The sequence below is a fragment of the Thunnus albacares genome, chromosome 8 (genome assembly GCF_914725855.1).
Source record: "Thunnus albacares chromosome 8, fThuAlb1.1, whole genome shotgun sequence".
NCBI classification, from domain to species: domain Eukaryota; kingdom Metazoa; phylum Chordata; class Actinopteri; order Scombriformes; family Scombridae; genus Thunnus; species Thunnus albacares.
Window position 1 is genome coordinate 14,770,410 of NC_058113.1, and position 26,788 is coordinate 14,797,197.

The 26,788-nt window shown below is 40.8% G+C and overlaps 3 protein-coding genes across 12 annotated transcripts; 1 reads left to right on the plus strand and 2 right to left on the minus strand.

The window, feature by feature from the left end:
- Window positions 1-594: 594 nt before the first annotated feature.
- Window positions 595-7,221, minus strand: fez2a (fasciculation and elongation protein zeta 2a). Of its 3 annotated transcripts, none has more exons than XM_044358332.1 (9): window positions 6,726-7,067; window positions 5,374-5,482; window positions 5,079-5,195; window positions 4,751-4,883; window positions 3,946-4,211; window positions 3,620-3,700; window positions 3,316-3,391; window positions 3,151-3,216; window positions 595-1,750 (listed from the first exon to the last, which is right to left on the minus strand). In XM_044358332.1, the coding sequence occupies exons 1-9, from the start codon at window positions 7,064-7,066 to the stop codon at window positions 1,734-1,736; spliced, it is 1,206 nt and encodes a 401-aa protein (XP_044214267.1). In that variant the 5' UTR covers window position 7,067; the 3' UTR covers window positions 595-1,733. The 3 variants fall into 3 exon arrangements, with proteins under 3 accessions (XP_044214267.1, XP_044214269.1, XP_044214268.1); XM_044358333.1 differs by lacking the exon at window positions 595-1,750 and adding an exon at window positions 1,760-2,264; XM_044358334.1 differs by lacking the exon at window positions 3,620-3,700 and having other exon boundaries at window positions 6,726-7,221.
- Window positions 7,222-7,595: 374 nt separating this feature from the next.
- ubxn11 (UBX domain protein 11) lies at window positions 7,596-12,300 on the plus strand. 3 transcript variants are annotated; one of them, XM_044358328.1, is made up of 14 exons: window positions 7,596-7,681; window positions 7,780-7,820; window positions 7,940-8,062; window positions 8,669-8,769; window positions 8,862-8,913; window positions 8,998-9,077; window positions 9,583-9,658; window positions 9,747-9,964; window positions 10,052-10,129; window positions 10,207-10,297; window positions 10,383-10,453; window positions 10,550-10,623; window positions 11,418-11,567; window positions 11,658-12,300. In XM_044358328.1, exons 1-14 carry the CDS (start codon window positions 7,611-7,613, stop codon window positions 11,803-11,805), a joined length of 1,374 nt encoding a protein of 457 aa, XP_044214263.1. In that variant the 5' UTR covers window positions 7,596-7,610; the 3' UTR covers window positions 11,806-12,300. The 3 variants fall into 3 exon arrangements, with proteins under 3 accessions (XP_044214263.1, XP_044214264.1, XP_044214265.1); XM_044358329.1 differs by having other exon boundaries at window positions 7,949-8,062; XM_044358330.1 differs by having other exon boundaries at window positions 7,952-8,062.
- On the minus strand, window positions 11,967-24,751 carry cep85 (centrosomal protein 85). 6 transcript variants are annotated; one of them, XM_044358323.1, is made up of 14 exons: window positions 24,630-24,751; window positions 23,565-23,624; window positions 23,327-23,458; window positions 18,492-19,282; window positions 17,036-17,166; window positions 16,724-16,841; window positions 16,428-16,613; window positions 15,868-16,020; window positions 15,607-15,761; window positions 15,349-15,466; window positions 14,621-14,671; window positions 14,431-14,538; window positions 14,058-14,301; window positions 11,967-13,897 (listed from the first exon to the last, which is right to left on the minus strand). In XM_044358323.1, exons 2-14 carry the CDS (start codon window positions 23,602-23,604, stop codon window positions 13,734-13,736), a joined length of 2,391 nt encoding a protein of 796 aa, XP_044214258.1. In that variant the 5' UTR covers window positions 23,605-23,624; window positions 24,630-24,751; the 3' UTR covers window positions 11,967-13,733. The 6 variants fall into 6 exon arrangements, with proteins under 6 accessions (XP_044214258.1, XP_044214259.1, XP_044214260.1 ...); XM_044358324.1 differs by lacking the exon at window positions 24,630-24,751 and adding an exon at window positions 24,544-24,563; XM_044358325.1 differs by lacking the exon at window positions 24,630-24,751 and adding an exon at window positions 23,992-24,019 and having other exon boundaries at window positions 14,058-14,196.
- Window positions 24,752-26,788: the final 2,037 nt, after the last annotated feature.

Consider the following 26,788-nt stretch of genomic DNA (forward strand, 5'->3'; position numbering starts at 1 on the left):
AAGCATGACTTGGTTTCCACATGTTTGCAGGTTACCGGTGAATTTCAGGAGAGCCTTATCTGTGTGTGTGTGTGTTGTGTCAGTTCTTACATGAACAGTATTTGAATTGACTAATTTATCTAATATCAGCATATGTTTATGCCACTTAAGCAACAACTTTTTAATCATAACCAGTTCTTTGTTTAGTTTCAGGTTTTTTATATTGTTTCTTGCTGATTAGATTTGTTTACTGGTTTAAGGGTCTCTTGTGTTCCTGCTGAGGGGCTCCAACAGGCCAGAGGTTGGATGCTTTTAGGTTTCTTTCAGAGCAAACATCTGGTTCTCCTCAACGAGCTGGAGGAGGTGCAGTTGACATGCAGCAGAGCCTTATATAATGAAGAAATGAAATACTGTTGATGGCCCTCTGATGAGTTCAGTGTTCTTACTGAGTAGACACACCTCACAGCCAAATGACGCATTAAAATGACGCAATGCAAAGTTTCATCTCCAAACATGAGCAAACACACAAAAATAGCTTGATGATTTCTTGCAAAACATTTATATAAATACTGACTATGTTTCACCTCATTATACTCAAAGACAAAACAAGGAGGATATGGTTTCAACAATATATTTGAAATCAAATATTTACAGAATAAATTAGCAATGAAGCAGGTACTGTAAATAGTCTAGTAAGATGACATTCATTGAAAATAAAGTCATTTATAATGTACAAAAGTTCAGGCAAAGGCAAAGGCAGCTTGTATACAGAAATACATACAGAGTAAGAATTCCCATTCATGGTGTTTCGCTGACGCTCGAGCCTCTGATTCAGAGCTCCAGTCGGCGCCGCAAAAGTACAGACAGTGCACGGGTCGCGATTCAATATTCACTCAAATGCATAGTTAGTTAGTTTAGAACTGTCAGTGCAAAACTGTTCCAGCCGAGACAACATCACAGTGGCCATCAATACTTACATCTTCCACAGAATAATGATGTGTGCATGTAGTTTACTGCAGAGATGATGACAGGAGAGCAAACTTTGTCTGCAGCTACTTGAAAGTCTGTGTTGAATGATGTGATGGTTCACACTGGTTGAAGGTAACTAACTAGTTTGTTTGTTATTTTTGGGTATTTTTCTATGTAAATGTATTTTGTTTCTTGCTACCACTTCTTTCCAAATCTTATCTTTCTCTTCTGTTAATATTTTACAGTCTTGTTGCTTTAAAACTCTCTTTATAACCATCTGTTACTGCAGCTGCTGTGTTCATAATACAAGTACAATCAGTCGGGAGCCTGATGTGCTTTGTGCACAATTGTTCTTTGCTCAGTGGATAGGAAGCACTTCAGATAAATACAAAGCCCTTTGTATTGTAGTTTTGCTAACACACAAAGCATAGCTCAGTATTTTACAAACAGTGCAGCTCCTACAGTATGCTGGTATATCCACCTGGGTATATCACCTATATAATTTAACATTTTTAGGACACTCTTTCACAATGAAAGACAAAAACACTGAAAAGATGTCAAAAAATTCACAGGAACACACAAGGTCCAGAATAAATAAAATAAATACAACAAAATGAAGAACAGAATACAATAAAAGACACATCCTGAGGTAAAAACATGCAGGAATAAATTAAGTGTGCTTCATGTGTTTGCAAAAAAAAAAAAATGCAATGAGTCCTCTTCATCTTCTCTCCATGATGAACTACCTGAGGCCTCTCCTGAGTGTTCAGCACGCTCCCTCTGGTCTACGTTGGGCAAAGCACTGTAATAACAGCAGAGATGAATATTAGCAGAGTTGTGACTGATGGATGAGGCTTCAGCACTGGGTCACACTGCAGGTGCAAATTACATAGAGGGAGACAAAGGAGGAAAAACAAAAGGAAAAAACAGCTGTAAGACTGCTCGATGTTTGAAAATCATCATTACAAACTTATTTCAAATGTATGTTTTGATGATTTGAGGGATAAATACTTGCAGGAAATTAGAAACAAGAGCTATATAAACTAATAATTATACAACAGTGTCTTAAATGAAAACTGCAGGTTAAACAGAGCTCTAATTTAAGTGTGTCAGTGAGACTAGACATGAACAGGAATCAACCATGCTGCAGCCAGTCACTGTGTCACTGTTTGGGGAAATGGGAGAAGTGAAAAGGAGAGCATCAGGGTCAAACTGCACTACAGTTCACTGACAGAAAGGGGGCGCCCTCCCATCAGGACGGTGCACATCACACGTGAACGTGTCACAAACCTCTCCATCCGTCGCTCACACCAGAGCTAGCGAGTGTAAGGCAGCAATAAATTAGGCAGAGTAGAACATACGAAGTAGAGTAAGAAAGAGAAATGGAAACGGTGCATGTGAAAGAAAACAAAAGACAAGAGTGAGGAGACACTGAAGGACCATACAGGTTGTTAAATGTACAAGTATTTGGCACCATTTTAGCCTGATTTCCTCACACTTGCAGTTCAAACTTGCTTGATGTGGGTGTTTTTTTGTCAAAGTTTACTTACTGCTGCATGGTAATACAAGGAAACACTTTCTGTTGATGCATTTAAATATTTATTGACCTATCTGGTAACATCTGACACCTCAACTCCAAACTATCCCATTTACATTATGATTTTCACACTATCCAAATATGCATAAAATTTGTTTGTCACCCACATTTGATTTTCCAACAATATAACTTGTGAATGCAAAACTTTATCGCAGGCAACAGTCAAATTTTTTACAAATTGTTGTGTCTTTGAATGCATCAACATGGACTGTTTTTACAGCAGTGCTTGTTCACAAATTCAATACCAAGCGACAGCAAAGTACAGCAACGTGACCAAAAAATAAAGGCAAAGACAAGACTCTGCAAGATTATTTTACCCAAGATTTTATATTGAATTGAAATCAATGGCTGCCTGGGAGGTAGCAAATGCATCTAAATTACTACGATATGCAATGAGAATTGTCAAAAGTAACATATATGATTTGTGGTAAATGAGCTGTAACATGCAAAACCACTGATGTGGTCCTTTCATTTTACTGTACGTCATCAGTACAGCCACTATTGATCAGTCATTGATCATTCTCGGTTTCTGTGACACACATCTTACAATGCAGCCAACATATCACGTCACCTGCTTCCGCAGTGTGAGAAGAAGGAAAACTCACCTTTGAGAATATAGTCTGTTAAGAGACTGGGCACCTTGTCGCTGTCGTCTCTCATAGCTTGTAGAACTGAAAGGCGGCAGATAGAGAGAAGACAGAGAAGAGCGGTCAGTGGCGATGGCTCGGCCACAAGAAATCAAACTTGACAACGCAGATGAAGAAACTTACTTTTGGTCAGGATCTGGAGGTCCTCTATCGATGGAGGATGTCCTTTTTTCTCGTAAGGGATGACAGTGGTCAAATACTGTTTACCATCAGAAAACAGTGAGAGAGAAATTAAAAAGGCAAAATGCAATTATAACAGTCAGGGAAAAACAAAACATGCAACTTGACTTGTTCTTCAATGTAATAGTAGATTTGGTTAGTTGTTATGAAAAGAAGAGCGACGATGCTCCTAATAAAGGGACAGAGATTATTAAGAAAGAAAATACAAGAATAAAGTAAAGCTGCCAAGAGAGAAATAAGAAGCAACCTGTCTTTCACTGCACCCGCTCCCAAAAGTTTGCCGAAAGCTGTTTTGAATGACAGAGGAGAGTCCCTCCATGCTGAACCGCTGAGAAGGAAGGAAGGAAAGCAGAGAAACGTAAGACGAGAGGTGACCAAAGATAAGAAAAGACCCAGGAATATACTGACAGATCAGTTAGCAGAGGAACAGTGGAAAAAAAAAAGATCTTAAGATATCACATGATCAGAGTAATATCACTGACATTTCAAGAGATGATAAAAGAGAAATCTACAACAACAGTCCTAATCAGGCTGCTAATATTTCAAACACGACAGTATGAATAAAGCTCTCACTGATCCGAGCGTCTTCTCCGCGAGACCCTGCGATGTCCCGCCTCCCCCTTTCAGCTTCTTCTTCTTCTTCAGCAGCTCCCGGTGCTCCTTCTGCCGGTTTTGTACATCGATGAGAGCCGAGATGAAGCTGTTCTTCACCTCTTTCTCAAAGTCCAGCTCATCCCTGAGAGCCAGCTGCTGCACCAGCTCCTCCGAGAACCTCCTGATGGCCGTCTCCGTCTCCTCCAGACGCTCGTTCAGCTCAGCAACGTTTAGGGTCCTAACCCCTGCACCACAGACACACAAAAACACACAGTTATCTGATGCTGAAACTCTGGCGTTTGACTTTTAGGGAGCATTTTACATACATTCACCTCAAGTTTTGGAACTTTGACCATGTTTAACATAGACAACCGGCATCATAACAGAAAATCCCAAAAAGCACGATATGTGCAATGAAACACCCAATACTTGCTACACACTGAATATCTTTGGGTTTTTGACTGTTGGTCGGACAAAAAAAGGTATTTGAAGACTTCACCTCCAGCCGTGTGAAATTCTAACGGACAATCTTCACTATTATCTGACATTTTATGGACTGAACAGTTAATAAAGAAAATAATCATTAGTTGCATTTCTGACTTAACTTGCAAAATTGGGATGTAAAATTAACCATCAAAACAAAGTAAAAATAGCAAAAATTGGTGGCAAAGCACTGATAGTGTTGTACCGGTGTTTTTGTGTTGATAACATACTGCGAGAGAATGTATCAATATATATATCTGATTATTCGTCCCACCATGAGTCCTGTCTGTCACACACTCACTGTCTTCAAAGAAAGGGTTGGTGTTAGAGTGCTGGACGTCCAGGGAGAGCATCGAGAGGTCCGACTGAGAGGGATTCTGCTCTGCCTCCATGTCAGGAGAGTCCTGCATCATCTCCTCGATCTCCTCGATAACCTACACAGAGCATCGGTACACACACACACACACACATCAGATACACTCAAAAACATCCCAGTGAGGATAAGTTATTAAATCTGTGTGTGAAACATTTTAGCTTTGTTAAGCTGCTGCTCTGCGTTTTTAAGATTGACATTCTGTAGCTGCATGTGGGAACAAACACTGCTGTAGTTTGGTTTTTGTGCATCTTACCTGCTCTGCGGTGAAAAGGGGCTCCTCGGCGAGACAGGAGACGATGATGGAGTGCATGTCCAGCTGCTCCCTCAGCTCCTCATCGTCCGACAGCTCCGCCGTGACATCACTCTTTCTCTAGCCAGGCAGGAACAGAACAGGGGGAGGGAATTTAATCAAAGCGCTAAACCCTGGCACAATGAATATTTGAGATTTGTGAGATGAACGGAGGAGAGATTTGGAAAGGGAGGTGGAGGGCGGCTGGGGTTGAAGAGAAAGTGGGACAGGGGGGGATGGGAGGGGTGGGATCACTCACTGGTTTCTCCTCCAGGTTGAACGTGGGGACGTGTAGGGCTCGTGTTCGAGACTGTTTCCAATCCACAGGCATCACTCGCCCGTAGTTACTGGTTAAAGTGTTCCAGATCCTGTGAGGAAACAAGAGGAAGTCTTGTCAAACAATGTTTCAGTTTTAAATACACGATTATACTGACACATTTATCATCATTACCAACCAAATCTATCTTTTCTGAACCTGTATTTGTAGCCAAGGATCTGGCAAGAGACAAGATACCACAGAAATAGTTTTAGAAGTCAGATCCACAAATGAATCAGAATCAGATCTAATAGTTTTGGCGTGGACGTTAAATATGACACAGTCCTATAATCTCCAACACTGAAGCCTATCAAAGCCCAAAGCTACAGGATGCTGCCTTCTTTTGGAACTGAACTCATGTTTCTTTTTTCATTCTGAAACTTTTTGTCAACTTAACATTTTAAATGACTTTGGAATAGAAATGTTGTTTTTCAAACAATGAAAATATCAGAAAAGTCTCTCATCTGTCTGTTGATACTAACAAAGACAACATACTGAATACGGTCGGGCAATACTGCATTAAAATAATATTAAAGCTGCACAGTATTGATTAATCTGCCTATTTTCTCCATTAAGCGATGAACTAATTGTCTACGAAATGTCAAAATGGAATTAACCTGCTCAAAATTGCTCATCACAATTTCCCAGAGCTCAAGATGACGTCTTCAAATTGTTACAAACTGTTGTTTCATCCAAACAGCAGTCAAAACCCCAAAAATTCAGTTTACAATGATAAAAAAAATCCTCATAGTTGAGGAGCCAGAACCATCAAATATTTGTGCTTTTGCTTGAAAATATACTAAAAGAGTGGACAATAATTGACAGCTCTACATAATAATATATAATCTAATATAAAAAATAATAATATAAAAATATCGGCAGTAGAAATAGTACTTTTTAAAATCGACTAATATCGGTTTTAAGAAGCCATTTAGGGGCAGATACCGATATTATACCGATATCAGAGCACCTGTTAAGGTTTCATCTGTAAAGAACTTATATTTCCATTGTGTGTTATTACAGTGGATTAAAGCTGACCTGTGTTGTGTTGTGAGTTGTATTGGCTTGACTGAACATGCTGTAGCAGTGTAGCTGTCAGTGTAGCTTTTCTCGTTATCACATCCTAAATGCATCCTTTTCTAACAAATGATGGATTTTCTCATATAGGGAACGAGCAGTTGAATTAAATGTCCTACTCCAGATAAGATGCTTTTCTATGAGTGTTAGACCGCCTCCACATCCTCACATCGTGTATGACACATAAACAACAACAGGCCACAAACATCAGCACTCACTCGTCTCTCTCCAGCAGTGAGTCCTCGGTGATCTCACTCACGGGGGCGATGCTTTCCGTCTTGGCGTCAAAATTTCGAAAGCAAGCGGACAACTTCTCGTCGAAATCGTTCACCAGGTCCTCCATGGACCTAAAGGCACCGGTTTCCCCCGGGGAGAGACTGCTGTCGTGCAGCTCGGGGAGATCATCATCATCATCATCATTACCCAGGAGGAGCTGCGGAGCTGCCGCTTCCCCCGCGGCGGCTACACGGCCTTTCTGCGGGAGGAGCTGGTCTGAAACCATGCTGAAACCACCCAAATGCGGCCACTCGTCGTCGAAATGTGCTATCGGCGCCGCCATAGCCCGGAACAGCCTAGTCGGCCCGGGTAAATGATGGATGTGTTGTGAGGCTGGCAGGCCTCAGCATCCTCTCTGCCCGCTTATTCCTTACAGCGGCTGCAGCGGCTGCAGCGGGCCGACTAGTGGCTGCAGCGTGACTGACCCACACATCATGAAAGCATGGAGATACTCATTTAGACTCAGTGCATGTATGCACATAAATATGATATCAAATACAATAAAACCCCATGAGTCCCCTCATTATTCATCATTTGGACCTGTAAAAGGTCTTTTTTTTGATAAACTCTGATTGTAACGCTTTTATTGATCACCAAAACCAGTGAGCAGACACCAGAGCAGATACAGGGCAGGTTTACACATACTAAGTGTGTGTGAGTGTGTGTGAGAGAGTGATTCAGAGAAACAGCGACCTCCTGCAGATAAAACAGGAACCACGCAGCTGCCTCATTCCACAACATATCAGCCGCCTGCTGCGTGTTGCCAATGGAAACAGACTCCAAACAACAAACACGGGAAATCCCTCTGAAAGGCCAAAACTGAAGCCATGAGTTCACCTCTGTCCATGCTGAAGAAAACAAGGCGCACCCCGCTGCAGGGCTCTCAGGATGAGCAGTGGTGGGTTACAAAGACTACAGCAGGACTATGACTTTACTGTACAGCTGTGAAAAAAAGGAAACATTCACACAGAAAGCTAAATTGTTTTTGACCTACAGGGGCAGAAAGAAAGTACCTTTCAGGAGGAATCTGGTAACAGGTAGGCTGCCAGTTGAATCCTGTAATAAAACTAAAACTTTTATTTTTAAATATCCATGTATATATATATATATTCTCCTTCTTTGACTTCCTTTTTCACATTTTTCTGTTTTTTCCCAGAATTTCAAGCAGCGTTGGTTGATAATGATGATGACTCCTCTGATCCAAATCCTCCTCTGACCTCTCACACTCAGCCCAGTGATGCTGCCTCCACCTCAAAGTCAAAAGTCTCAGCAAAGAAAGGTTTTATCACATTTCTTCACCACCACCGTGTACATTCTTTAAGAATACAGCACCACTTTCTGATGAGGCACCAGCCCCTTTATGAAGGATTTATAAGTATTATTAATGGTTGATAAATCATCTACTAATGCTTCTAACTTTATAAATCATTTATAAGCCATTTGTAAGCATAATTTCCTTTCTATGCCACCATAACATTTGCTCAAGTCATTAATGACTTATTAAACATAACTGCCGGCGTGATGACTTTGATGAAAATGTGAGACATTTAACTTTTTATTAATGATTCATAATCATTTATAAGTATATATGAATCAGTATACAGTATATTAATCATTAAACATAAAGGGTTAAATGTTTCACACTTTCTGATAAGTCATTAGGTCTGAAGTCATTAAATCATTAGTCAAAATAGAATTAGATAAAGCAAATGTTATAGTGGTATAGAAAGGAGGGATTTTCACAATCTGGCAACCCCAATTAATGGCTTATAAATTATTTATTAACCATTAATTGATGTTTATAAAGCCTTTATAAAGGAGTTACCTTTACAGAACTTATCAGAAGGTTGTACCAAGAATATAATGGATGCTGTTACACCATCAGGTGCCCCAGTGAGCGACTTCGAGCTTATGTCTGCCATGATGAAGCGTCTGACCCTGCTGGAGAAAAAAGTGAGGAGCCAAGAGCAGGAGATCGAGCGTAAGGTGAGCTCGCACCTCCTCAAGGTGAACAGCATCTTTGACATCCTCGAAATGTGTCAAACCCCCCAGTTTTTATTTTCTTCTTTCTTCTGAAGAACAAACGGATTTCAGTCTTGGAGGAGAAACTGAGGGCTCTGAAAGAATCAGGTAATCACCTACAACATAATACAGTTTGAATTTCTAGATACAAGGGTTGTATTTTGGCTGAATTGTGCCTGTCTGTGGATATAGGGAGCACCCATGATGTGAGCTGCAGAGATGATCTTCAAAGAAGGTGTCAGCAACTGCAAAATCAAGTGTATGAGATGGAGGTAAGTTGTTTTGATGGGGGAACCCACAGTCCTCCTTTTGTGCAAAAATGTATTTAAAAGTTTATTTGAAGACAATCTGACAGTCAAATAAAGTAGATTATTTTCACATTTACAGTCTTTTTAGTAAAAAAATCCCTCTTTTCCTGCTCAGCCAGTTCAAGGATTATAACAGAAAGAGGGAATTTAGCACCAAAAATGCTGCAATTTTGAAATATATGTAAATAACTTGACTTGATTTGACTAATTTGGACGGCTGAAGCTTCATTTTATCTTCAAATAAACTTTTGAACACATTTTTGCACAAAAGGGATCTCTAAATGGTCAGTATGAACAGGAGGAAAGATAACAGCAAGAAAAACATGTGTCAGTGTTCATTTTGGCACCTGATTGTTGTTTTAGGGCAGACTTGAAAAACTTGTGAACTTCTCCTTTATTGAGACATCTAATTTATGTTTTTATATTGTGATTAGCCCCACCTGAATTTTGCTGTTCTCTCTCCTTGCAGAGCTTTTTAAATGACTACGGTTTGATCTGGGTGGGAGACGGGGAGGCCAGTGACGCAGCTGAGTGTGAGCAGCCAGGTAGTTTCCATCTGCTGTCATCTTTAAGGCCTTGAACTTTACTAAAAACATGTAGCTGGGATACTAAAACGACTCCTTCCTGTTGCAGGCACCTCTGGGGTCAGGACCTTCCACATGAATTTTGACCTCGTCCAGCAGAGGATCAAGGAGCTGAATATCCTTGCAGGGGAGGGAGAGTTTTTCGTACAGTCGACAGCTACGGGTGCACAGCTGGCCAAAAAGGATCCGGTCCAACTGAAGCTTTACAGAAACGGTATCGTCATGTTTGATGGTCCTTTCCGCTCTTATGAGGAGCTCAGTACCCAGGTTAGCTTATTAAAACCGTGCAGGAAATAGTATAACTCCTTAAACTAGGATCTAAATTGGTTGTTCAAATCGTCTCTGTCTTTGCAGCGGTGCATGCAGGATCTGATGGACGGGTATTTTCCGTCTGAGCTGCAAGAAAGATTTCCAGATGGTGTCCCTTTTGAGGTGTGTGTCTGTGCGTTTATGTGTGTCTTTGTGCTAATGATGTGCTAATGAGTAAACGTGAAACTTTTTTTCTTAAGGTTCATGACAAGCGAGATGAGGAATTTATCTTCAGGCTGCCGTGGGATCGTTTTCCTGGTGAAGGGAAAGCTGTCAGCTCTCAATTACCTGGTTTGTCCTGTAAACATCATTCTGTCACTCCCAAAAAATTTAATCTGTGACGGAAATCCTTTATCAACCAATTTCTGGCTCACAGGTAAGTTAAGCATGGTGGTGAAGCCCAGTCGAGTGATTGATATCAGGGTATCAGTGAGGACGACCATGCAGGTAAACAGCAGAGAAGATCCACCTCATTAATTAACTCCTGTCTGAACATGTGCTGAACATATAATACACTCGTTGTCTAACAATTCATTTTCCCAGAATTCATCTGATGCTCGGAGCAGCAACTCAGTGATCCTTGTAGACACACCAGCACTGCAGGAAATGAAGGAGAGGTATCCAGAATTATATCGTCCATTATTGTAATCATAAAGCCATATTTTATTTAAATACCATTAATCTTCAATAAAAAATCAGATTTAACCTTTTAAATTCAGATAAACATTCTAATAATTGATTCACCAGTGGGGATACAGACTCATGTTTAAACCTACAAAAACATTAAACATTTTTAGTGAATATTCTGATGTTTTTAAATGATACCAAATAAAGTAAAAAATTATGTTAAAATCCTAGAAATTATGTAGTAAATGCTGCTTAACATATTTCCTTTTGAAGTAAAGGTTCATCCTTAAAAATATTGCATCTGGGATTTAATATTTAATGCAGTGCGAGCATCAAACAGTCCATCCAGACACAAAATATACTGTATGATGATGTCAAACATCATTTTCTAACATTAAAGGATTTAAGAACACGCGACATGATGTGAAGACTGATTAAAATCCTGACTCGACCACAGCGGCTGATTGTCAAGACTGTGGAGATTACTGTACGCACTGGTCTGAAAAATAGGGCAGGTCAACACGGACAGCCAGCGACAGGATCTAGGACTCATATCTGCAGCCTCCTAAAAGAGTCTCAGACCAGTGTTTGATTTATAGGCCATCTGGGTTACCACACATGTAATATGGCTGCTATTAATGTAATAATGTATCATACTACATTATCCTGAGTGAAGTGTTAACTCATATCTGTCACTTTATAAACACCAGCTTGGTTTAACAATCAATAAACCTCGTTAGTGTCACTTTGACGTCTTCAGATGTGATCTCGTCATCTGTCACAGGCTGCACACGTTCACCTCTGACCGGCCTTCGTCTGCCCGTGATGTCATCACGCTCAAGGTGAGGTCAGAAGACGGGAATCATACTTACATATTGAAAATGTGCTTCTCGGAAACAATCGGCCACCTGCGGAAATATCTGGACAAAAACAGGTGAGCTCACATCCTCACTGAGATATCTTTCTTATTGTTTCTGTCTTTACAGTCATGCAACACTTTTTGTTTGTGATTATTTCTCTACAGAGGAGGTGGTCTCCCTGACTATGACATCATCAGTGCGTACCCAAAGTGCCACTACGATGACGACAGCCAGACGCTCCAGTCGTGTGGACTCACGACTGATGCCACTTTGCTGCTGCGAAAAAAGGCAACATTCAATGTCTCTAAATAAATAAATCTGTAAAAAAATATATATATATATATTGCTTGACCTGTGAGGCATTTTGTTCAATCGACGTCTTCATGCTGAGTTACAGAGTCTGAGAAATGGAAATATTGTAGTTAAAGTTAAATGAAATCAACTTGAATTTGGAAAGAAATTAAAACCAAAGAAAATGTTGAAAATCTTTATTTCTAAAATATGCAAATACAAACAAGGACAAAAGTATGAAAATATAAACATCTTTTCCCTTTTGCAAAACATTTGAGATGTTAAGGCATGCGGAGCCTGACTTTCCAAAGAGAAATCTTGTGCTACTTGAAGTTTAAAGGTCCCATGAAATGTAAAAAGAAAAAAAAAAAAAAGGCTTGTGTGTCCCTGGATGTATTGATCTCTTAAAGTCTGTCACACACACAAAAAAAGTTAATTGTTGCATATTTTTATATTAAAATTCCTTTTCTCTCCTTGTAAAGTGTCAAGTTTTTAAATGGCTTAGTCTGCACTCAGGGCAAAAATCCATCCGATACAATGTGATCTGTGATTTTGGGGGTGATCCAGCCAACCCCTCCATCATCATCATCATCATCATCATCACCACCATTTGGGATTAAAACATGTTAAACCCCCCTAAACATCCTATTAAATACATCAAACCAAAAGGAGAAGAATCACGATCTTGAACGCCACTTCATGGGACCTTTACACACTGTGGTTGCTCAAACACATTAGCACATTATTACAGAAAACACATGAGGACCCAGAACGCTTTCACACTGAGCTGTCAATACAAACAAAAAAAGAAACAAATAAATAATACTGAAGATCAATACTGTTTCTCGGTCATACATTTATCAAACACTTAACCGCTCTGGCGAATGTGAGTCAGCTGTCATCGACCTGAAATGTACAGTATGCTGTGAAGTTATTCGTCTACATAGATCACACAGACTAACGAGTTTTAATTAACTTCATCTATCTACCGGGAACAAAACACTGAAAGGGGAGGGGGGAGGAGGGGCCCTCTGTGATGCGGCCCGAAGTTATCTGCTACATTCAGAGTCAGGGAATGTATTGACTATCCTACTGGTTGACACGCTGGGAGAAAAAGGTCATATTGGAAGAGTCAGCTGCAAACAGCCCTTTGTGGTTGGTCTAACATGAAATTAGCATTGTGGTTGCAAACATGACAGAAAAAAGGCACGTGTCGGTGTTTCATTCAGGACAAAAGCGCTCAACAGACGTTCGCAGACTTGCACGACTGCCTCGACCACAGCTTCTTTGGTAATAAAACAGTTGTAGGCCTGGTGGTGTGAGAGCGCTGGTTTGGTATCAAATCCTTCAGTTGTTATATTTCACAGGAGAGTCTGATGTTACAGCGTCCGCCATTTTAAATAATGGCATGTTAGTAACATTTCCTTGTGAGTTCACTTAAAAGCACAGATTAAAATATCTTCAGTTGATTGTCAACCACTTGTTGGATCATTTCCCTCAAGAGGGAAATCAAAGAGTTAAATAAATTATATTTGTGGGACTTCGACACAAATAGTTAACCACTAGACTAGGGAGGAAAAAAAAAGTATAAGACTGTTTGGTAAATGACAGCATTGTGTCATCATTATTAAAAAAAACACACACACACACACAATGCTTAAGGATCAAGTATTAGAGATAAGTTATTTTCTGTTAGCCCTTGGACTGAAATAGATGAACTCACGGGCGGGGGCGAGGGGTGGGGGTGGTTTCTGAGCTACAGGCAGACTTGAGAGTCAACGTTCAGTCAGTCATTTGGGCTTTCCTCTGTCCTCGTTTTAAGAAAATTAAAAATCCAGTCCTCTTCCTGACATTCAGCAACTAGGCATGACAGACGAGCCCGTTTTAGATGCTTCTGAGGAGAAACTGGGGCTTACACGCAAATTCCTTCCGTTGTCTGGGTGGCGAGGTTATTGAGTGATGCAGTTTTCTCCCATGTCCTGCGCGTACCGATCCAGTATTACGTTACGTAATTCCTCGACATCTCGACGGAGCTGCTGAGCTTCGACCAGCTTCTTCTGCAGCACCTCTGGACTCATCCAGTCCTCGTCCTGTCCTGCCACTGGTGGAGGGGCTGGAGAAACAAAACATGACGCTGATTCGTGTTGTAAAGTTCTCACCACCCAAACTTTTTACAGCGCTAATCGTTTTCTGAAACTATTTATCACTTTTGTTAGTAGACATTTATTACAGTTTTTTTTTTAACCAACAAGAAAAGGAGTTTTTTCTCTTACATGTGAGGCCCAGCAGCAGGGAGAGGTTGGGGTCTTGTCCCTGGGCTCTCTGGGTCAGAATGCTGCACAGGGAGCGCAGGTCACTGAGGCAAGACGCGATCTCCACGTGAAGCCTCTGTGTCAGAAGAGCTCCGGCTGGCTGTAAGGCAGAGGAAGCCTGGTTAGTGCTCCTCTGCTCTGGATTGCTTATCTGCTCCTGCAGGGTCAGATTCTGCTCCATCAGTTCTTGGTTCTGGGCTGAAAGCTGGAACACAGCGTTCAGCACCAACATTAGCCAATGGAAGAGTCAGGCTACATAAAAAATACTCACAGCTGTTGCTCCTCAAATTGAGCAACAGGATACATGTTTTGGGGGGATTTGTCCATATCTCACCTCCTTCATGGCTGTGCGGAGCTCTGACACGTTCTGTTCTTTGGCCATCACCTCCTCTCTCAGAGCCTGAGAGCTGCTATCTTCCTGAGATATCTGCTCCTCCAAAGTCTGAAAAGACAATTAATGATGCTCAGATGTAACACAACAGGATCCACACAGCTGTTTACACTCATTGTAAAGAGATAAATACCTGAATCTGGGAGCCGAGCTGTTCCATCATCCGGTGTTGCTTCTCAATAACCTGCAAAGAAAAGACAAGAGCGTCACTTCCTGCTTTGACATAACGCAACGACACAATGAAGTGTTGTTGTGTGAGGTGCAATTTATTAATCTAACTGCACTCAGCATGTGCTTGGATAACAACTGTTAAACTACACAATCCCACAGCTCCAAATTTATACTTTTTTGCCTACAGTCAGTCACAGAGTAAAGTTTCCAAAGCTAAACTGATGCCTGCTGATCACTTCTGTTTAATGAACTCCAATTCCTTTTATTTTAATATCAAATTACATCATCTTTCTTCTCCTTGTGTAACTGGAAGTGTTTGCTTTGCAGGTGAAACACACAGCAGCGCAGCAGGCACGGCAAACATTAAAGAATTAAAGAAGACATTAAAAGAGCAGCTGCACTCAAACCAGATTAACCAATATTACTAATAAAAGAGGAAAAGTGCGCTATACTTTGATAAACAGTTTGCTAATACACACTTTAACCACAATGTACAGTAACCGACTTTCTAGGAAATGAGCACTTCTCTGTAATTAAAACTGAAAACAAACTTCCTCTAAACTCACTGAATCAGATCAAACTTCAAAAGTTTTCATTTCATTTCAAAAGTTGCATTCTAACTGGAGGATGGGTATTGTTGGTTTTATTTTATTTTTACATAAAACAGAAAAACATGAATAACAAAAAGACCTTTTTCAGTTTCTGCTGCTCCTCTCTCAAAGCACAGTTCTCTACTCTGAGCTTCTCGATATCAAGGGTTGGCAGTCGGGCTCCATCCTCGAGGCCCTGCTGCACCCGCTGCTGCATGCTGATGAAGACAAATATAATAAACACACAACACACATTACACAGAGTTATTACTGTCTCTGTAAACAGAGTGTAGATAATTACCACACCGACTGAGAATGTGTTGTGGTTTATACAGCCTGTGTGTGTGTGTGTGCATACTCTGTAATGGTGGTCAGCAAGTCTCTCTCCCTGCGTTTCTGCTCCTCCAGCTGTGTGTCCTTTTCCCGTAGCTGTGAGCGCGTCGCCTCTAGACAGACCTCCAACTCTCTTACTTTGTCTTGTAGCTGAGCTGCTTGCTGCTCGGCCTCCAGAAGCTGATGCAAAAAAAAAAAAACCCAAAAAAAAACATGTCCATGTTTAACACTGATCATGATTTATACACGCTGTCCTAAGTGGAAAACAAACCCCCACTATCCTAACCTGCTTGTTCTGGCTCTGGTAGTCCTCCAAGGTGGGCAGGTCAGCTAGATAACGCTCCAGAGTCTCAATACGCTGCTGGTTCTCTCTCTTCAGCTCCGACTCCTTCTGACACTTCTTCTTAAGGTTGCTGATGTGCTTGTCTCGACTACGGATCTGCACAAATAGGACATTGTGGTAAGTGGGATAATATGCTCCAAATATAACAAGTACTAGGTGTTACACTTTCCTTGTAACAGACTGAGTCTCGAGGTGAGAACATATGACCAACTGTTCCTATAAACACAATCACATGTTGGCCTCAGAGTAAAAGCTTCTTCTTTCTTAATGAAAATAAGTGAACTAGTTAAAGCCAACATGCAAAATCTAACTTACAAATTTTACAGGTTTTAAACATCTTCTATTCATGACAAACATGAACAAAGTGCAGAAATGTTAATGCAGGTTTCAGCCAATAAATGCCACTAAAATAGAAGCAAAGTCAACATTGAAAAGCAGACGTCATTTAAACTGCTCAGTGCAACATCATACGTTAGGAAGACGTGTTAGGCAATCACACACACCCTCTCTTCCTGTTTTTTCATCTCCTCTGCGTGTCTCTCACAGGTCTCTTTCAGGCTGTCGGTTAGTCGGCGTGTCTCGGCCTCAACCGCCCCCAGCCTGTGCTCTGCCTCTGCTTTTTCCAGGGCAACGCAGTCGGTGCGCTCGGCAAACTGCGCCCGCAGGAAGGCGTTCTCCCGCTGAGCTTCCTGTAATGTCATCATGTGATACTGAGGTTTCAATAATGTTCTTCGGGGTAGATTGTTTGCACAGATGATGGTTGTATTAACAAAAGGTTTTCGGTTGTTTTTGCACTAACCTGTAGTCGGAGCATACACATGTCCCCATAAGAGGCCCCTCTGCTCAGGAGGGCTCCATGGACTTGCAGCTCGCTTTCCCTCAGACGCTGCTCCAAGTGGTTCATATGTTGCTTTTGTCTGCACCAAGACCAGAACCACAAAACAGTCAACAATGTGTACAGAAACATAGCCTGCAGAGCCCCCACGGTTGTGAGAAAGATTTATATACATATTTTATCACAAGGTATCAAACATTTTAATGTTATAAAAAAAGGTGACAAAGATCACCAACCCTCCCAACATGAGTCATAAAACTATTATAAAACACTTGCCGCTCAATAATAAGCTCCTTCTCCTTTAGCAGACTCTCACTGGCTTTGACCAGAGCGTCCCACTTGCCAGACTCTGTGTGCACAGGCGTCGGGTACAAAGATGGATACTGACCCACTCCAGCACTCATTAACTGAGACAAAGAGACACAAACATGTGACAGTTAAAGCTGCATCATGTAATGGAAATACGCGATGGAGATGACGGATGTGAAGATTTGCAGATGCACAATTTTGACCTTGATTATACATTAACTGTCTGGAAGGATGACAGCCATCCACCTTATCTTAGCACAATATAGATGGTGTATAATACACACAATACAGCTGTTGACAACAACACAAATGTAAACATTAACATACTTTTTGTCCATAACAAGATAGTTAATTTCAAATGGCCATCACAAAAGAGACACAAAACTTGAGGAGTATGAAGTAATGCTCATCTCTTTAGATTAATATGTAATATCATCTCAATGACTGTTTAAAGTCTTTCATCCAACACACACGCTGAAGACACTGGTGTCAGTGTGTTCTGCTGCCCTGAAGAATAAATCTAGCACCATGAATGAAATAATAAATGCTGAACTCAAATCACAAAGAAACAATTTCTTCATACAGTAAAAACTCCATGAGCCCAGTCGTATTTTGCTTTGAATATTCTGCCCAGTTTAAGTATCTCAAATATGTAAATAGTTTTAAAAACCAGTGTTTAAGTGATAAAGTGTACATTAATGTGTCAGCACACAGTATGTGGAAAAGGCGACAGTTGCTGTCGAGTGGCAAACACTCAACGGTCAACATCTGCCATCATTCACTCTAATAGGGGGGAAAAAACATTTTTAAAAAATCCTGAAAGTGCTGTTGTGCAGCAGATTTTTACCATTTTGATTTCTTGCAGACTACAAAATGGAAGCAGTGACATGAGAAGCTGTTAATGTTAACAAAGCAAACAATTTTCTGAATTAAACATCCAATAGAATCTACTTTTATGAACCTGACAGACAACATAATATCCTTTGAAGTTCTTGTGATTTTTTTGGCTGATTGGTTTTGACAAATCCTTTAAAATAGGACAAGACGCCTGTGTGCCTTCAGGCTTTGTTAAGTCAAGTGTAACATTATTTTTCTGATGTTGAGCTATGTGTCAGGAACCTAATTTCTGGCCCTATTTGAATGTCCAAAACCCCCCGACTGTCCCACATGTCTACTCTGACGGCCTTTACTTTGCCAAAGTACTATTTTGTTTTCCTCGCCCTATTCATAGCAGCCATGACGACATTTGTTTTGCCACCCAGCTGTGGTACTGCTTGAAAGGGTGACATCAGTGCCTACCCTACGGCGGTCTAAAAAGAGCTGTGACAGTTATCAAGCCAATTTTAAAAACCCTCGACAGTCCTAGGTTTGTGTTTATTTACAACTAGAGTGGCTGACTTCTTGTTTAAGAATGAAATCTTACCTGCATTTGTTCCACTTGCAGGCGTAAACTCTCCAATTGCTGCTTATGTTGCTGTTGTTGCTGCCAGCTGGAAAGTTCACTACATCTGTCCTGCCGCAGTGGCTCATAACCCTTGGAGCCTGCGTGCTCCCTCAGCAGAGCCTGTGTCTGCAGGCTGAGAGGGCTTGCATAAACGCTGGCCGATCCGGCTCCACCAGGCTGACTAACCCTCTGGCTGGAGGGCTCTGCTATGCCGGAGACACCCGGCCTAGCTTCAGGCAGAACCTTATAGCTGTGCTCCATGGCTCCCCTGTAGGCCTCAGACACACAGTCTGCGGTGTCTCTAATCCCTGTTTGTAATCGGAGTCTAACATCAGGGCATAACCCCCCCAACAGGGCTGACTGATTTAGCGTGGGTTCCACAGCGGGAGTGTCAAACCTCTGGCCTTCGTCCACTCGTGTGTGATCTGTGGGGAAAAGTGAGTGGTCCAGCCCATTGACGAGGCTTCGGTAGCGGCTCAGGCAGTCTGGTTTTGGCCCCACAGGGTCGCTTCCCACACCAGCCTGAGCATCCAAGTTGGGCGAAGAAGCTGATTTGGAGAGGGAGGAAGACTTGGAGGTGGAGCCGCTCGGAGTTCTAGAGCCAGAGGAAGACCTGTGACCCTCGACTGAGGACTGGGAGTCCTCCTGGACAGACACCTGGGGCTTAGAGGCCGGGGCTCCGGCCGTGGATGGCATGACATGTGCAGTGGGTATAGGAATCTGACTGCGAATGGGTTGGAAAGAGGGGCTGCTGCTGGAACTGCAGAAATCTTCAAAGAGTAAACAAACAAAAGAATAATTAGCAAATATATTATAAGTCTTATTCTCTCACTGACAAATAACATATTTTGGTGATTTTTAAATTGAAAATATGTAAACACAGCCTGGAAAACATGGGGGAACATTAAGGCATAGTTACTTTTTACGACAAACATTGAAAAAATAATAAATAATTAAAAATATTATTGTGGCATTTGCAAAGGTTTGGGCACCCTACATAGTCAGTACTTAGCAACACCTCCTCTGGCAGATATCACAGCTTTTTGTAGCCAGATAAATGTCTTTCAATTCTTGTATTTGGGATTTTCTCCCATTCTTCATTGCAAAAAGCTTATAGTTCTGCAATATTGTTGGGCTGTCTTGCATGCACAGCTCTTTTAAGATCTACCCACAGATTTTCAGTCATGCTTAAGTCAGGGGACTGTAGCCTTCCCCTGCATTGTGGGCAGAAAATATGTTTTTTTCCATATCCTAGAAAGGCTGAGTTTAAATCTTTTCAATTAAAAAGAAAAAAAAAATCACCAAAATATGTTATTTGTTAAGGGGTGGCCAAACTTCTGCATACAACTGTACAGACGTACCTCCTTAAATCAGTGCAGAATATCTAGAGCACTACTGCGGGCCATTTCCTCTATTTTCAGTTGGTGATGTAAAGTTGATGCAGCAGGGTTTATGGGTGGCCTACTTTGTTGATGAGGTGTCACCACGGAAAGAATTAACTGTCTCTCACTGACTCGACCGAGGGAATAGGCTTAAATATAGACTTAAGCTAATGTGCAGAATCAAATCTCTGTATTACAACATTAATAAAAAAAAGGTGTTTTGTTGTACAGTGTTTAATAAAAACTTGTATTGGCTGCCATGTCGCTGTGTGTACATGCAAGACAAGCAGAATTCACTGGAAAATTCAGTAACAATAGAAGTGCTGACTAAAGGGTCTTCCTTTTTACTTGGCCCAAACTCCACACAGAGAAGCATCCTCGGATTACTCGAGTTTACACCCAGTGCACTCTATAAAACATGCATAAAAATGTCCTCACTTGGAAACCTCAGAGATCACATTATGCTCACCACACACTGCAGGAAAAAAAAACAGCAAGACCACTGCAACCAACCAACAGCCATCTCCACAAGTTACATAACTCTGATTTCAACAGCATTACAAACCTGAGAGACCTGTTGAAGTCTGGAAACCAGGCAGTCAGTAGAAGGCAACAAACATGTTATTAGCTGTGGCATTTTTTCTAAAGCTGAACTGGGGTGAGCTGAGCTGCAGAATACTTTAAATCAAAACAGAAGTCCGTCGTCTGCATTTCTGGGCGGCACGGAATCGACCTCTGAAGCTAAGACTGACAGCAGCGCAGCAGCCAGGCCCTGTGCCCAAAAAGCCGTATTGTCCTCGAACAGCCAAACCAGCCTGTACCAAGCTCAGAGCAAACACATACAAACAGGCATACACAGGAAAGGTTAGGGGTATTTATAGCCCACCTCTCAAGTTACAGGGTGATCTGTGGGTGCCGCTTATTTAAGCACCTTGCCTCCTCCCACTGAAACACACATCACACACGTGTACATCCACAGTCAAAGAGTGAATGGCATATTATTATCCCTGCTCAAGTTTAAACCACAACTTCATTAAACAAGAAACTTTTTTTAAAATCACAGCGAAAAATAATAATTAGTATTTAAAAGGCAAGAATATTAAAAAGGAAATGACACCAAGTTTTCAGGAAGATAAAACCTCCATTATAAAAGAGCCCTCCGGGCTCCCTGATTCATGACTTGAACAAGTCTAAACTACTCTGCTAGATGTTTGCTCAACAGACATTCCTGCCTTTCCAAAGTATATCATAAAGACAGTTACCTAAAGCCGTAAAACTGAATATTTTGATTAAGACCGAGCAACTTAATTTTAAAAAACTTCTTGTTTTTTTAAAAGAAGTTTGGTATTTCTAAAACCATTTAATTCACATTCTCAGTATGTTACTCAGTGGTATCTACAACAGGTCATTATTGTGGCTAAATTTGGGGTTAATTGTCACGTTGCTAGGCACTGCTGTCAGTTGAAGTGCCAGGAAAAGCTGTCCCAGTGCCAGTAGCGTGCTCAACAGTTGTGACAAAGAAACTGAGGCCGGTAAGAAGCCGTTACATTCATTCCTACATGGAGACGACAGCTACGATGGTAACATATCCAGAGATCACAACTAAATTGAGCTAACATAACAATTAATGAAAATTAGGTATCCAGTAAGGAACTGAACCACCATTTTTGTTTGAATGCAGCTTCAGTCCTCCTAGGAATGTTGTCTTATAAGCCCTGAGCTGAATCGGTGTGTTCAGGGATTGAAAGATAAAGCTTCACACCTCAAGAAGAAGCAAATTCCGTTGTGTGGAGGACGTAAAAGATATGCATCTGCAAAAGGCTGATTTGCCTTTTGTAGATGCAAATTAAAGAGTTGCAAGACGTTTCCAATGTATGCTTCAGCAAAAGGTTTCAGTCATCTCCATGGTAACCAGACACTATCCTCCAGTTGGCTTGTTTAGTTACATTATATCGTTCGGACCATAACTAATTAAACAAGAATGTTACAAGTTATCAAAAGTTACAGACCAAAACATCAACAAGAAATTTAAGTGAAAACTACCATTTCCTTGGCGACGTGGTAACAATACCCAATCACACTGCACAACAAAATATGACAGCGTCCATGACATAACAAAATTCTCCAGGTGCAGGACATGAAAGGAAAGTGTCGAGCAATACTTTTTTCTGTCGAAAATACACTATTTCTGTCGAGCGACACTTATCAGAAGTGTTGAGCGGTCTACTGTAAATCAGCCTTAATACTCCCTTTAAGGTTTAGAGACGTTTAGATCTGGATGGTGGGAGGTAAGCAGAGGTTGTTTAATTCCTCGCAGTGATCAGGAAAGCACCAGAACACACATAAATTCATCTGTACATGGTCCTACAAAATGGCTCATATTCCACTGCTGATATGCAACTGGCGCGGATGGTTATGGAAACTACTGACACCCATGAGATCCTTGCCCATACTATTACAGATCCACTACCATGTTTAACAGCTGCCAAAAGACAATATGAGACGAAGGCATCATTAGAGCTGCAAGACAAGTTTTCTCAACTACTAACAGTCAGTGGTTTTTGTTCCTTAGACCCGCTTTATGTCTTTCTGGTTATGAATTGTATCCATGAAAATGAATTCTCAAATGGCAGCCCTGCCACAAATACCACCTTTGTGTAGCACAAACCCTGCAGTCCTGATTCACTTCTGATGATTCTGCAGTCATTATTTTGTAATGTCCTGTTACACAAGAGTTCATTCATCTCAACCTCGACATTGAACCTTTCTAATACTGCATTTCTTTTATTCTGAGTACAGAACATACACACATGCACACTCTAACTCACAAAATTCTTTGAATGTGACATTTCACACCACAGGCAAGAGTCCAGTTTCCATCTCACTGTCCAGTCCTGGTATCCCAACATCCAATCCTCCCAATTAGACTAATCACAAGAGCGGCACAGCAGAGCCTTGGGGCATTTTTGACTGGGACTTTAATCTACCTCTGCAAATCTCCCGAGCACCCACAGTGGATCATGAACATTTATTTCACTCTATAAATAGCCCAAGAAACAACATGAACATGAAGAAAACATCTTTCCAGTCTCAGCACAGAAAAGGGGGTTGAGTCTGAGGGCCATGCATAGCTTTTCACCACATTATTCATTATACGACTGTTCTCAACTTTCAAGACGACTTAAAAACTGATTTAAAAGCACAGTCGTGTTATAAAACGCCGATATCTTGTAAATTGCATGTATGCAGCAGACTGTTATACTTTTTTTTTTTTTTTTTTTTTTTTTTTTTTTTTTTTTTTTAAATCAGCCACCATCAAAGCACATAACTCAGGCTGTTTGAGTGCAATCTAGAGCTCCGTCACTGACAGACAGACTTCAAAATACTGTTGCATAATACACACTACAGGAAGGAAGAACAACCAAGAGTCACCTTCTGCGCTGTCAGATGCTGAGGTGCCAAGTCCAGTGTCCCCACTGTCCGATGTTCCAGGCCGACGGCCAAAGCGACTTTGGAACTTCTCTGACACAGCTGGTGTCTGCCACTCCATGTCAGCAAACCGAGCTAATGTACATTTGTGAAACAGGACAATGGCAACAGAGGAGTATTATCAACACATGCTGAGCTGACACAGAAATTAATGCATTTTGATGAGCGTGTGTCAACTTACCCGCTGGTTTGGAGTCGATATATCTCTGTGAGGTTTTCATTCCATACAAGACAATGTCACCTGATAGAGATGAGGAGAGAGAGAGAGAAAAAATCAGACACAACCAGAGGACAATTTAATGTTTATTTTAAATCACACCAATTTTACAACATCATCACTGGCCAAATTCTTGAAATATCTCACTGTAGATAAGTTAACTTTACCTCTCAGTCACTTTAGCAAATAAGTGAAAATCTGAAAAACCTATTCTCAATATTCAGTTGAGAAGGAGACTACTGAAAGTGTCTGTTTGACTTTTATGGCGAATCAGAGACGATGTCCACTGAACAAATTGCTTTGTTTCCTCTCCTGCATATTGAACATTATGACCTGAACGATCTTGGGCGTTGGGCCTGAACAGCTGTTCGTTATTGACTGATTCGCTCACCTATCAAACTCATTTGCCCCTCAACATGCCAGGAACAACCTCGCCAGACTTTTCTTGGTACCAACAAAAATAACAACATGAGCACATGTCGTACCGTTACATAATATGTTACACAAACATTTATATCCCTAAGAGGCTACGGGAAGCTCTACATCATTTGTGGGAAGCAATGATTTCTTTTGGAAAACACGCAGTCCGCAGCCTGGTTGTTACAAACGAGGCTAATCCTTTTCTCTAGCTGGTTAATTCATAAAGGAAATGACTCGCTAACGCTGCTAACTATCAGCTAACCGTGACTAATCGCTAAATTGAATATGTTAAATGTAATAAGACTGACGTTAGGTCAAGCTAGATGCGACAATGCTAGCTATTCGGGTCTGTGCCGTTTTAAAAGCAACGATTTCTCTTTTGTCTCCTCGCAGTTATGCTCATTTTTGTTGCGCTGCACCGTTAACCTTTTTAGCTAATCCACGACAAATCCGTTTCCGTCTAACAAGCCAGCTAACAGCTAACCCAACGTCTTGCTTAGCTAACCTACTCGCGTTAACTTACCGTTAACGTCTTTAAAAAATCAGTGTTAGCTTTCCTGCTGACATTATTATAGCTACACTCGCTGTCGGCGGTAACAAAAAGCTTACCTTTCCTTTCACATTAACATAAAATCTAGTAACAAATCTCGGTGTCAGGCTGCCAACTGACGCTGAATCTGATCCGTCCGCTGCTGCTGCTGTTCCGCTAACTGCTCCTCTGACGGCAGACAACAGACCACAGCACGGGAGGCGCTTGTTTAAACACACAGCGCCGCCCGTCAAACAGCGGCGGCTCCTGAGAAACCGTTTAAAGATAACTTGTCTGCGACGTATACTCGTCCGCAGTAGTCAAAAATTGTAGACTAAAGCGCCAAAAACTAGGACTGCAATATTCTTAAGGCTCTTCATAGGCAATAATACTGCAGGTGCAACAAAAATAAGATGAACGGGTTCAATCTGTCATATGACCAGTCACCACTATAGTAATACAAAACGAACCAACCTAACCAAGATGGGTTGAGATGGCTAGAATAACCTAGAAGATAAGGATTTAAAAAGTTATTTAACAGTTTATTTATATTTAATAGGACTACAACGTAGCAGTTTATAGCAAAAATCAACGTTATTAAATGATATAATATTAAACACAAAATTATTACCCTCTGTGCTATGTATATAATCATTGCAAATGGATAATAACTATTTTATCTAGTATCACTACTCTCATTTTATTATAAACCATAATTACTGCACAATATATAATGATAACCTTTTCTATTTTACTATTCAACTATTTTATTCTATTTTTATTCTATTGTTGTGTGACAGTGCTGTTGTGACACTTAAATTTCCCTATGGATTAATAAAGTATTTCTTATATTATATAAAATATGTGACATTTTTATTTGTTAAACTGAAGAGCATAGTCTAAATTAGGACATATTCAATTCTATTTTTCAGTAGCTCTACTACAACTATATTATTATTATAATTTAAAAAGTTCTGCTCTTCACTCTAAGTGACCTTGTTGGCTCACACCAAACAGCACAGCTTTGGATGGCAAAGAAGTGAAAATACCACAAATGCTGACATCAGTTTGTTGTAGGAAGTTGGGACATCAACGATGACATGTGTTACACCTAACCTGACAAAAAGGCTACTGCAATTCTTTGCAGCGGTTGAAATACAATTACTTGCAACATCTGTTTCCATTCTGTCTTTCCTTGGTATTATTACAATGAATGAATAATTTAACATGTTTGGAAAAGGTGCCTGGCATTTTTCTATGGTAAAAAAGCTCTTGTGAATCATCATAACTAGTGTGACAATAGCTTAAGCATGAGCACAGTTTAATAGGAATTACAATAGAGGGAAACTCAAAGTTGTCCAAGATGTCTGCCTCAGTTATGCTGAAAAAACTGGAGATGTGTTTGGGTTTAAAGAGCTGAGACAGCAGCTGTAATAAAGAAATGGTGGTCATGTTAGAGATTTATTTTCCTTTTGTTCAGTATGTGACCTGCGATGTTTAAGCTTTTGCATAAAATGCAGCACTTCTCTGACACAACACAGTTTGTCCCACGGGGGAGAAAGAACATTGAGCCTCTGGATTGTTTTTGAGGTAAACTAAATGAAAAAGGTAATACATAAGAAAGAAATAATATTTAGAAGAAGAATCTATTCATATCACACTGGAGGAGGTCAAGCCACTTCTGAATGGTAAAAAAAAAAACAATACTGTTTGCACTTCATCCTCCAGTTTTGCCTCCAACAACCTCTGTGGTAAGTAAAACTTCTCCTGCTTTTGCTTCCAAGCAGAGAGATTTTTTTTATTTCGTCCACCTCTAGATTGCAGTAGAATATTAAAGATGTGTGTTTAATGCTCTTTACCTCCACGGTTGTTAATAAATGCCACATGACTGCCTCATTAGATGACTTCTGCATGTTCTTATGATCATTCCTGCCAATTCAATGCAATTCCCCATCAGTGCAAGTAAACTCAGATACTACGCTCTTGTGTTTTACTCTGGCTCAACTGGCTCAATTCATCTTCACATCCTTAAGCTGCCACTTAAATGTGGTCAGACCTTTGATATACATCTCCTGTTGGCCTGGCTGCTTGCTACATGCTATCAGTATACCATCCCAGCAGATCTCTCAGGTCACAAGGTGGGAATCTCCTACATGTGCCTGGAGCATTTTCAATGTCTGGTGAAATAGCATTCACCATATATGCACCTAAAGAATGGAACAGTTTGCCTGCAGATCTT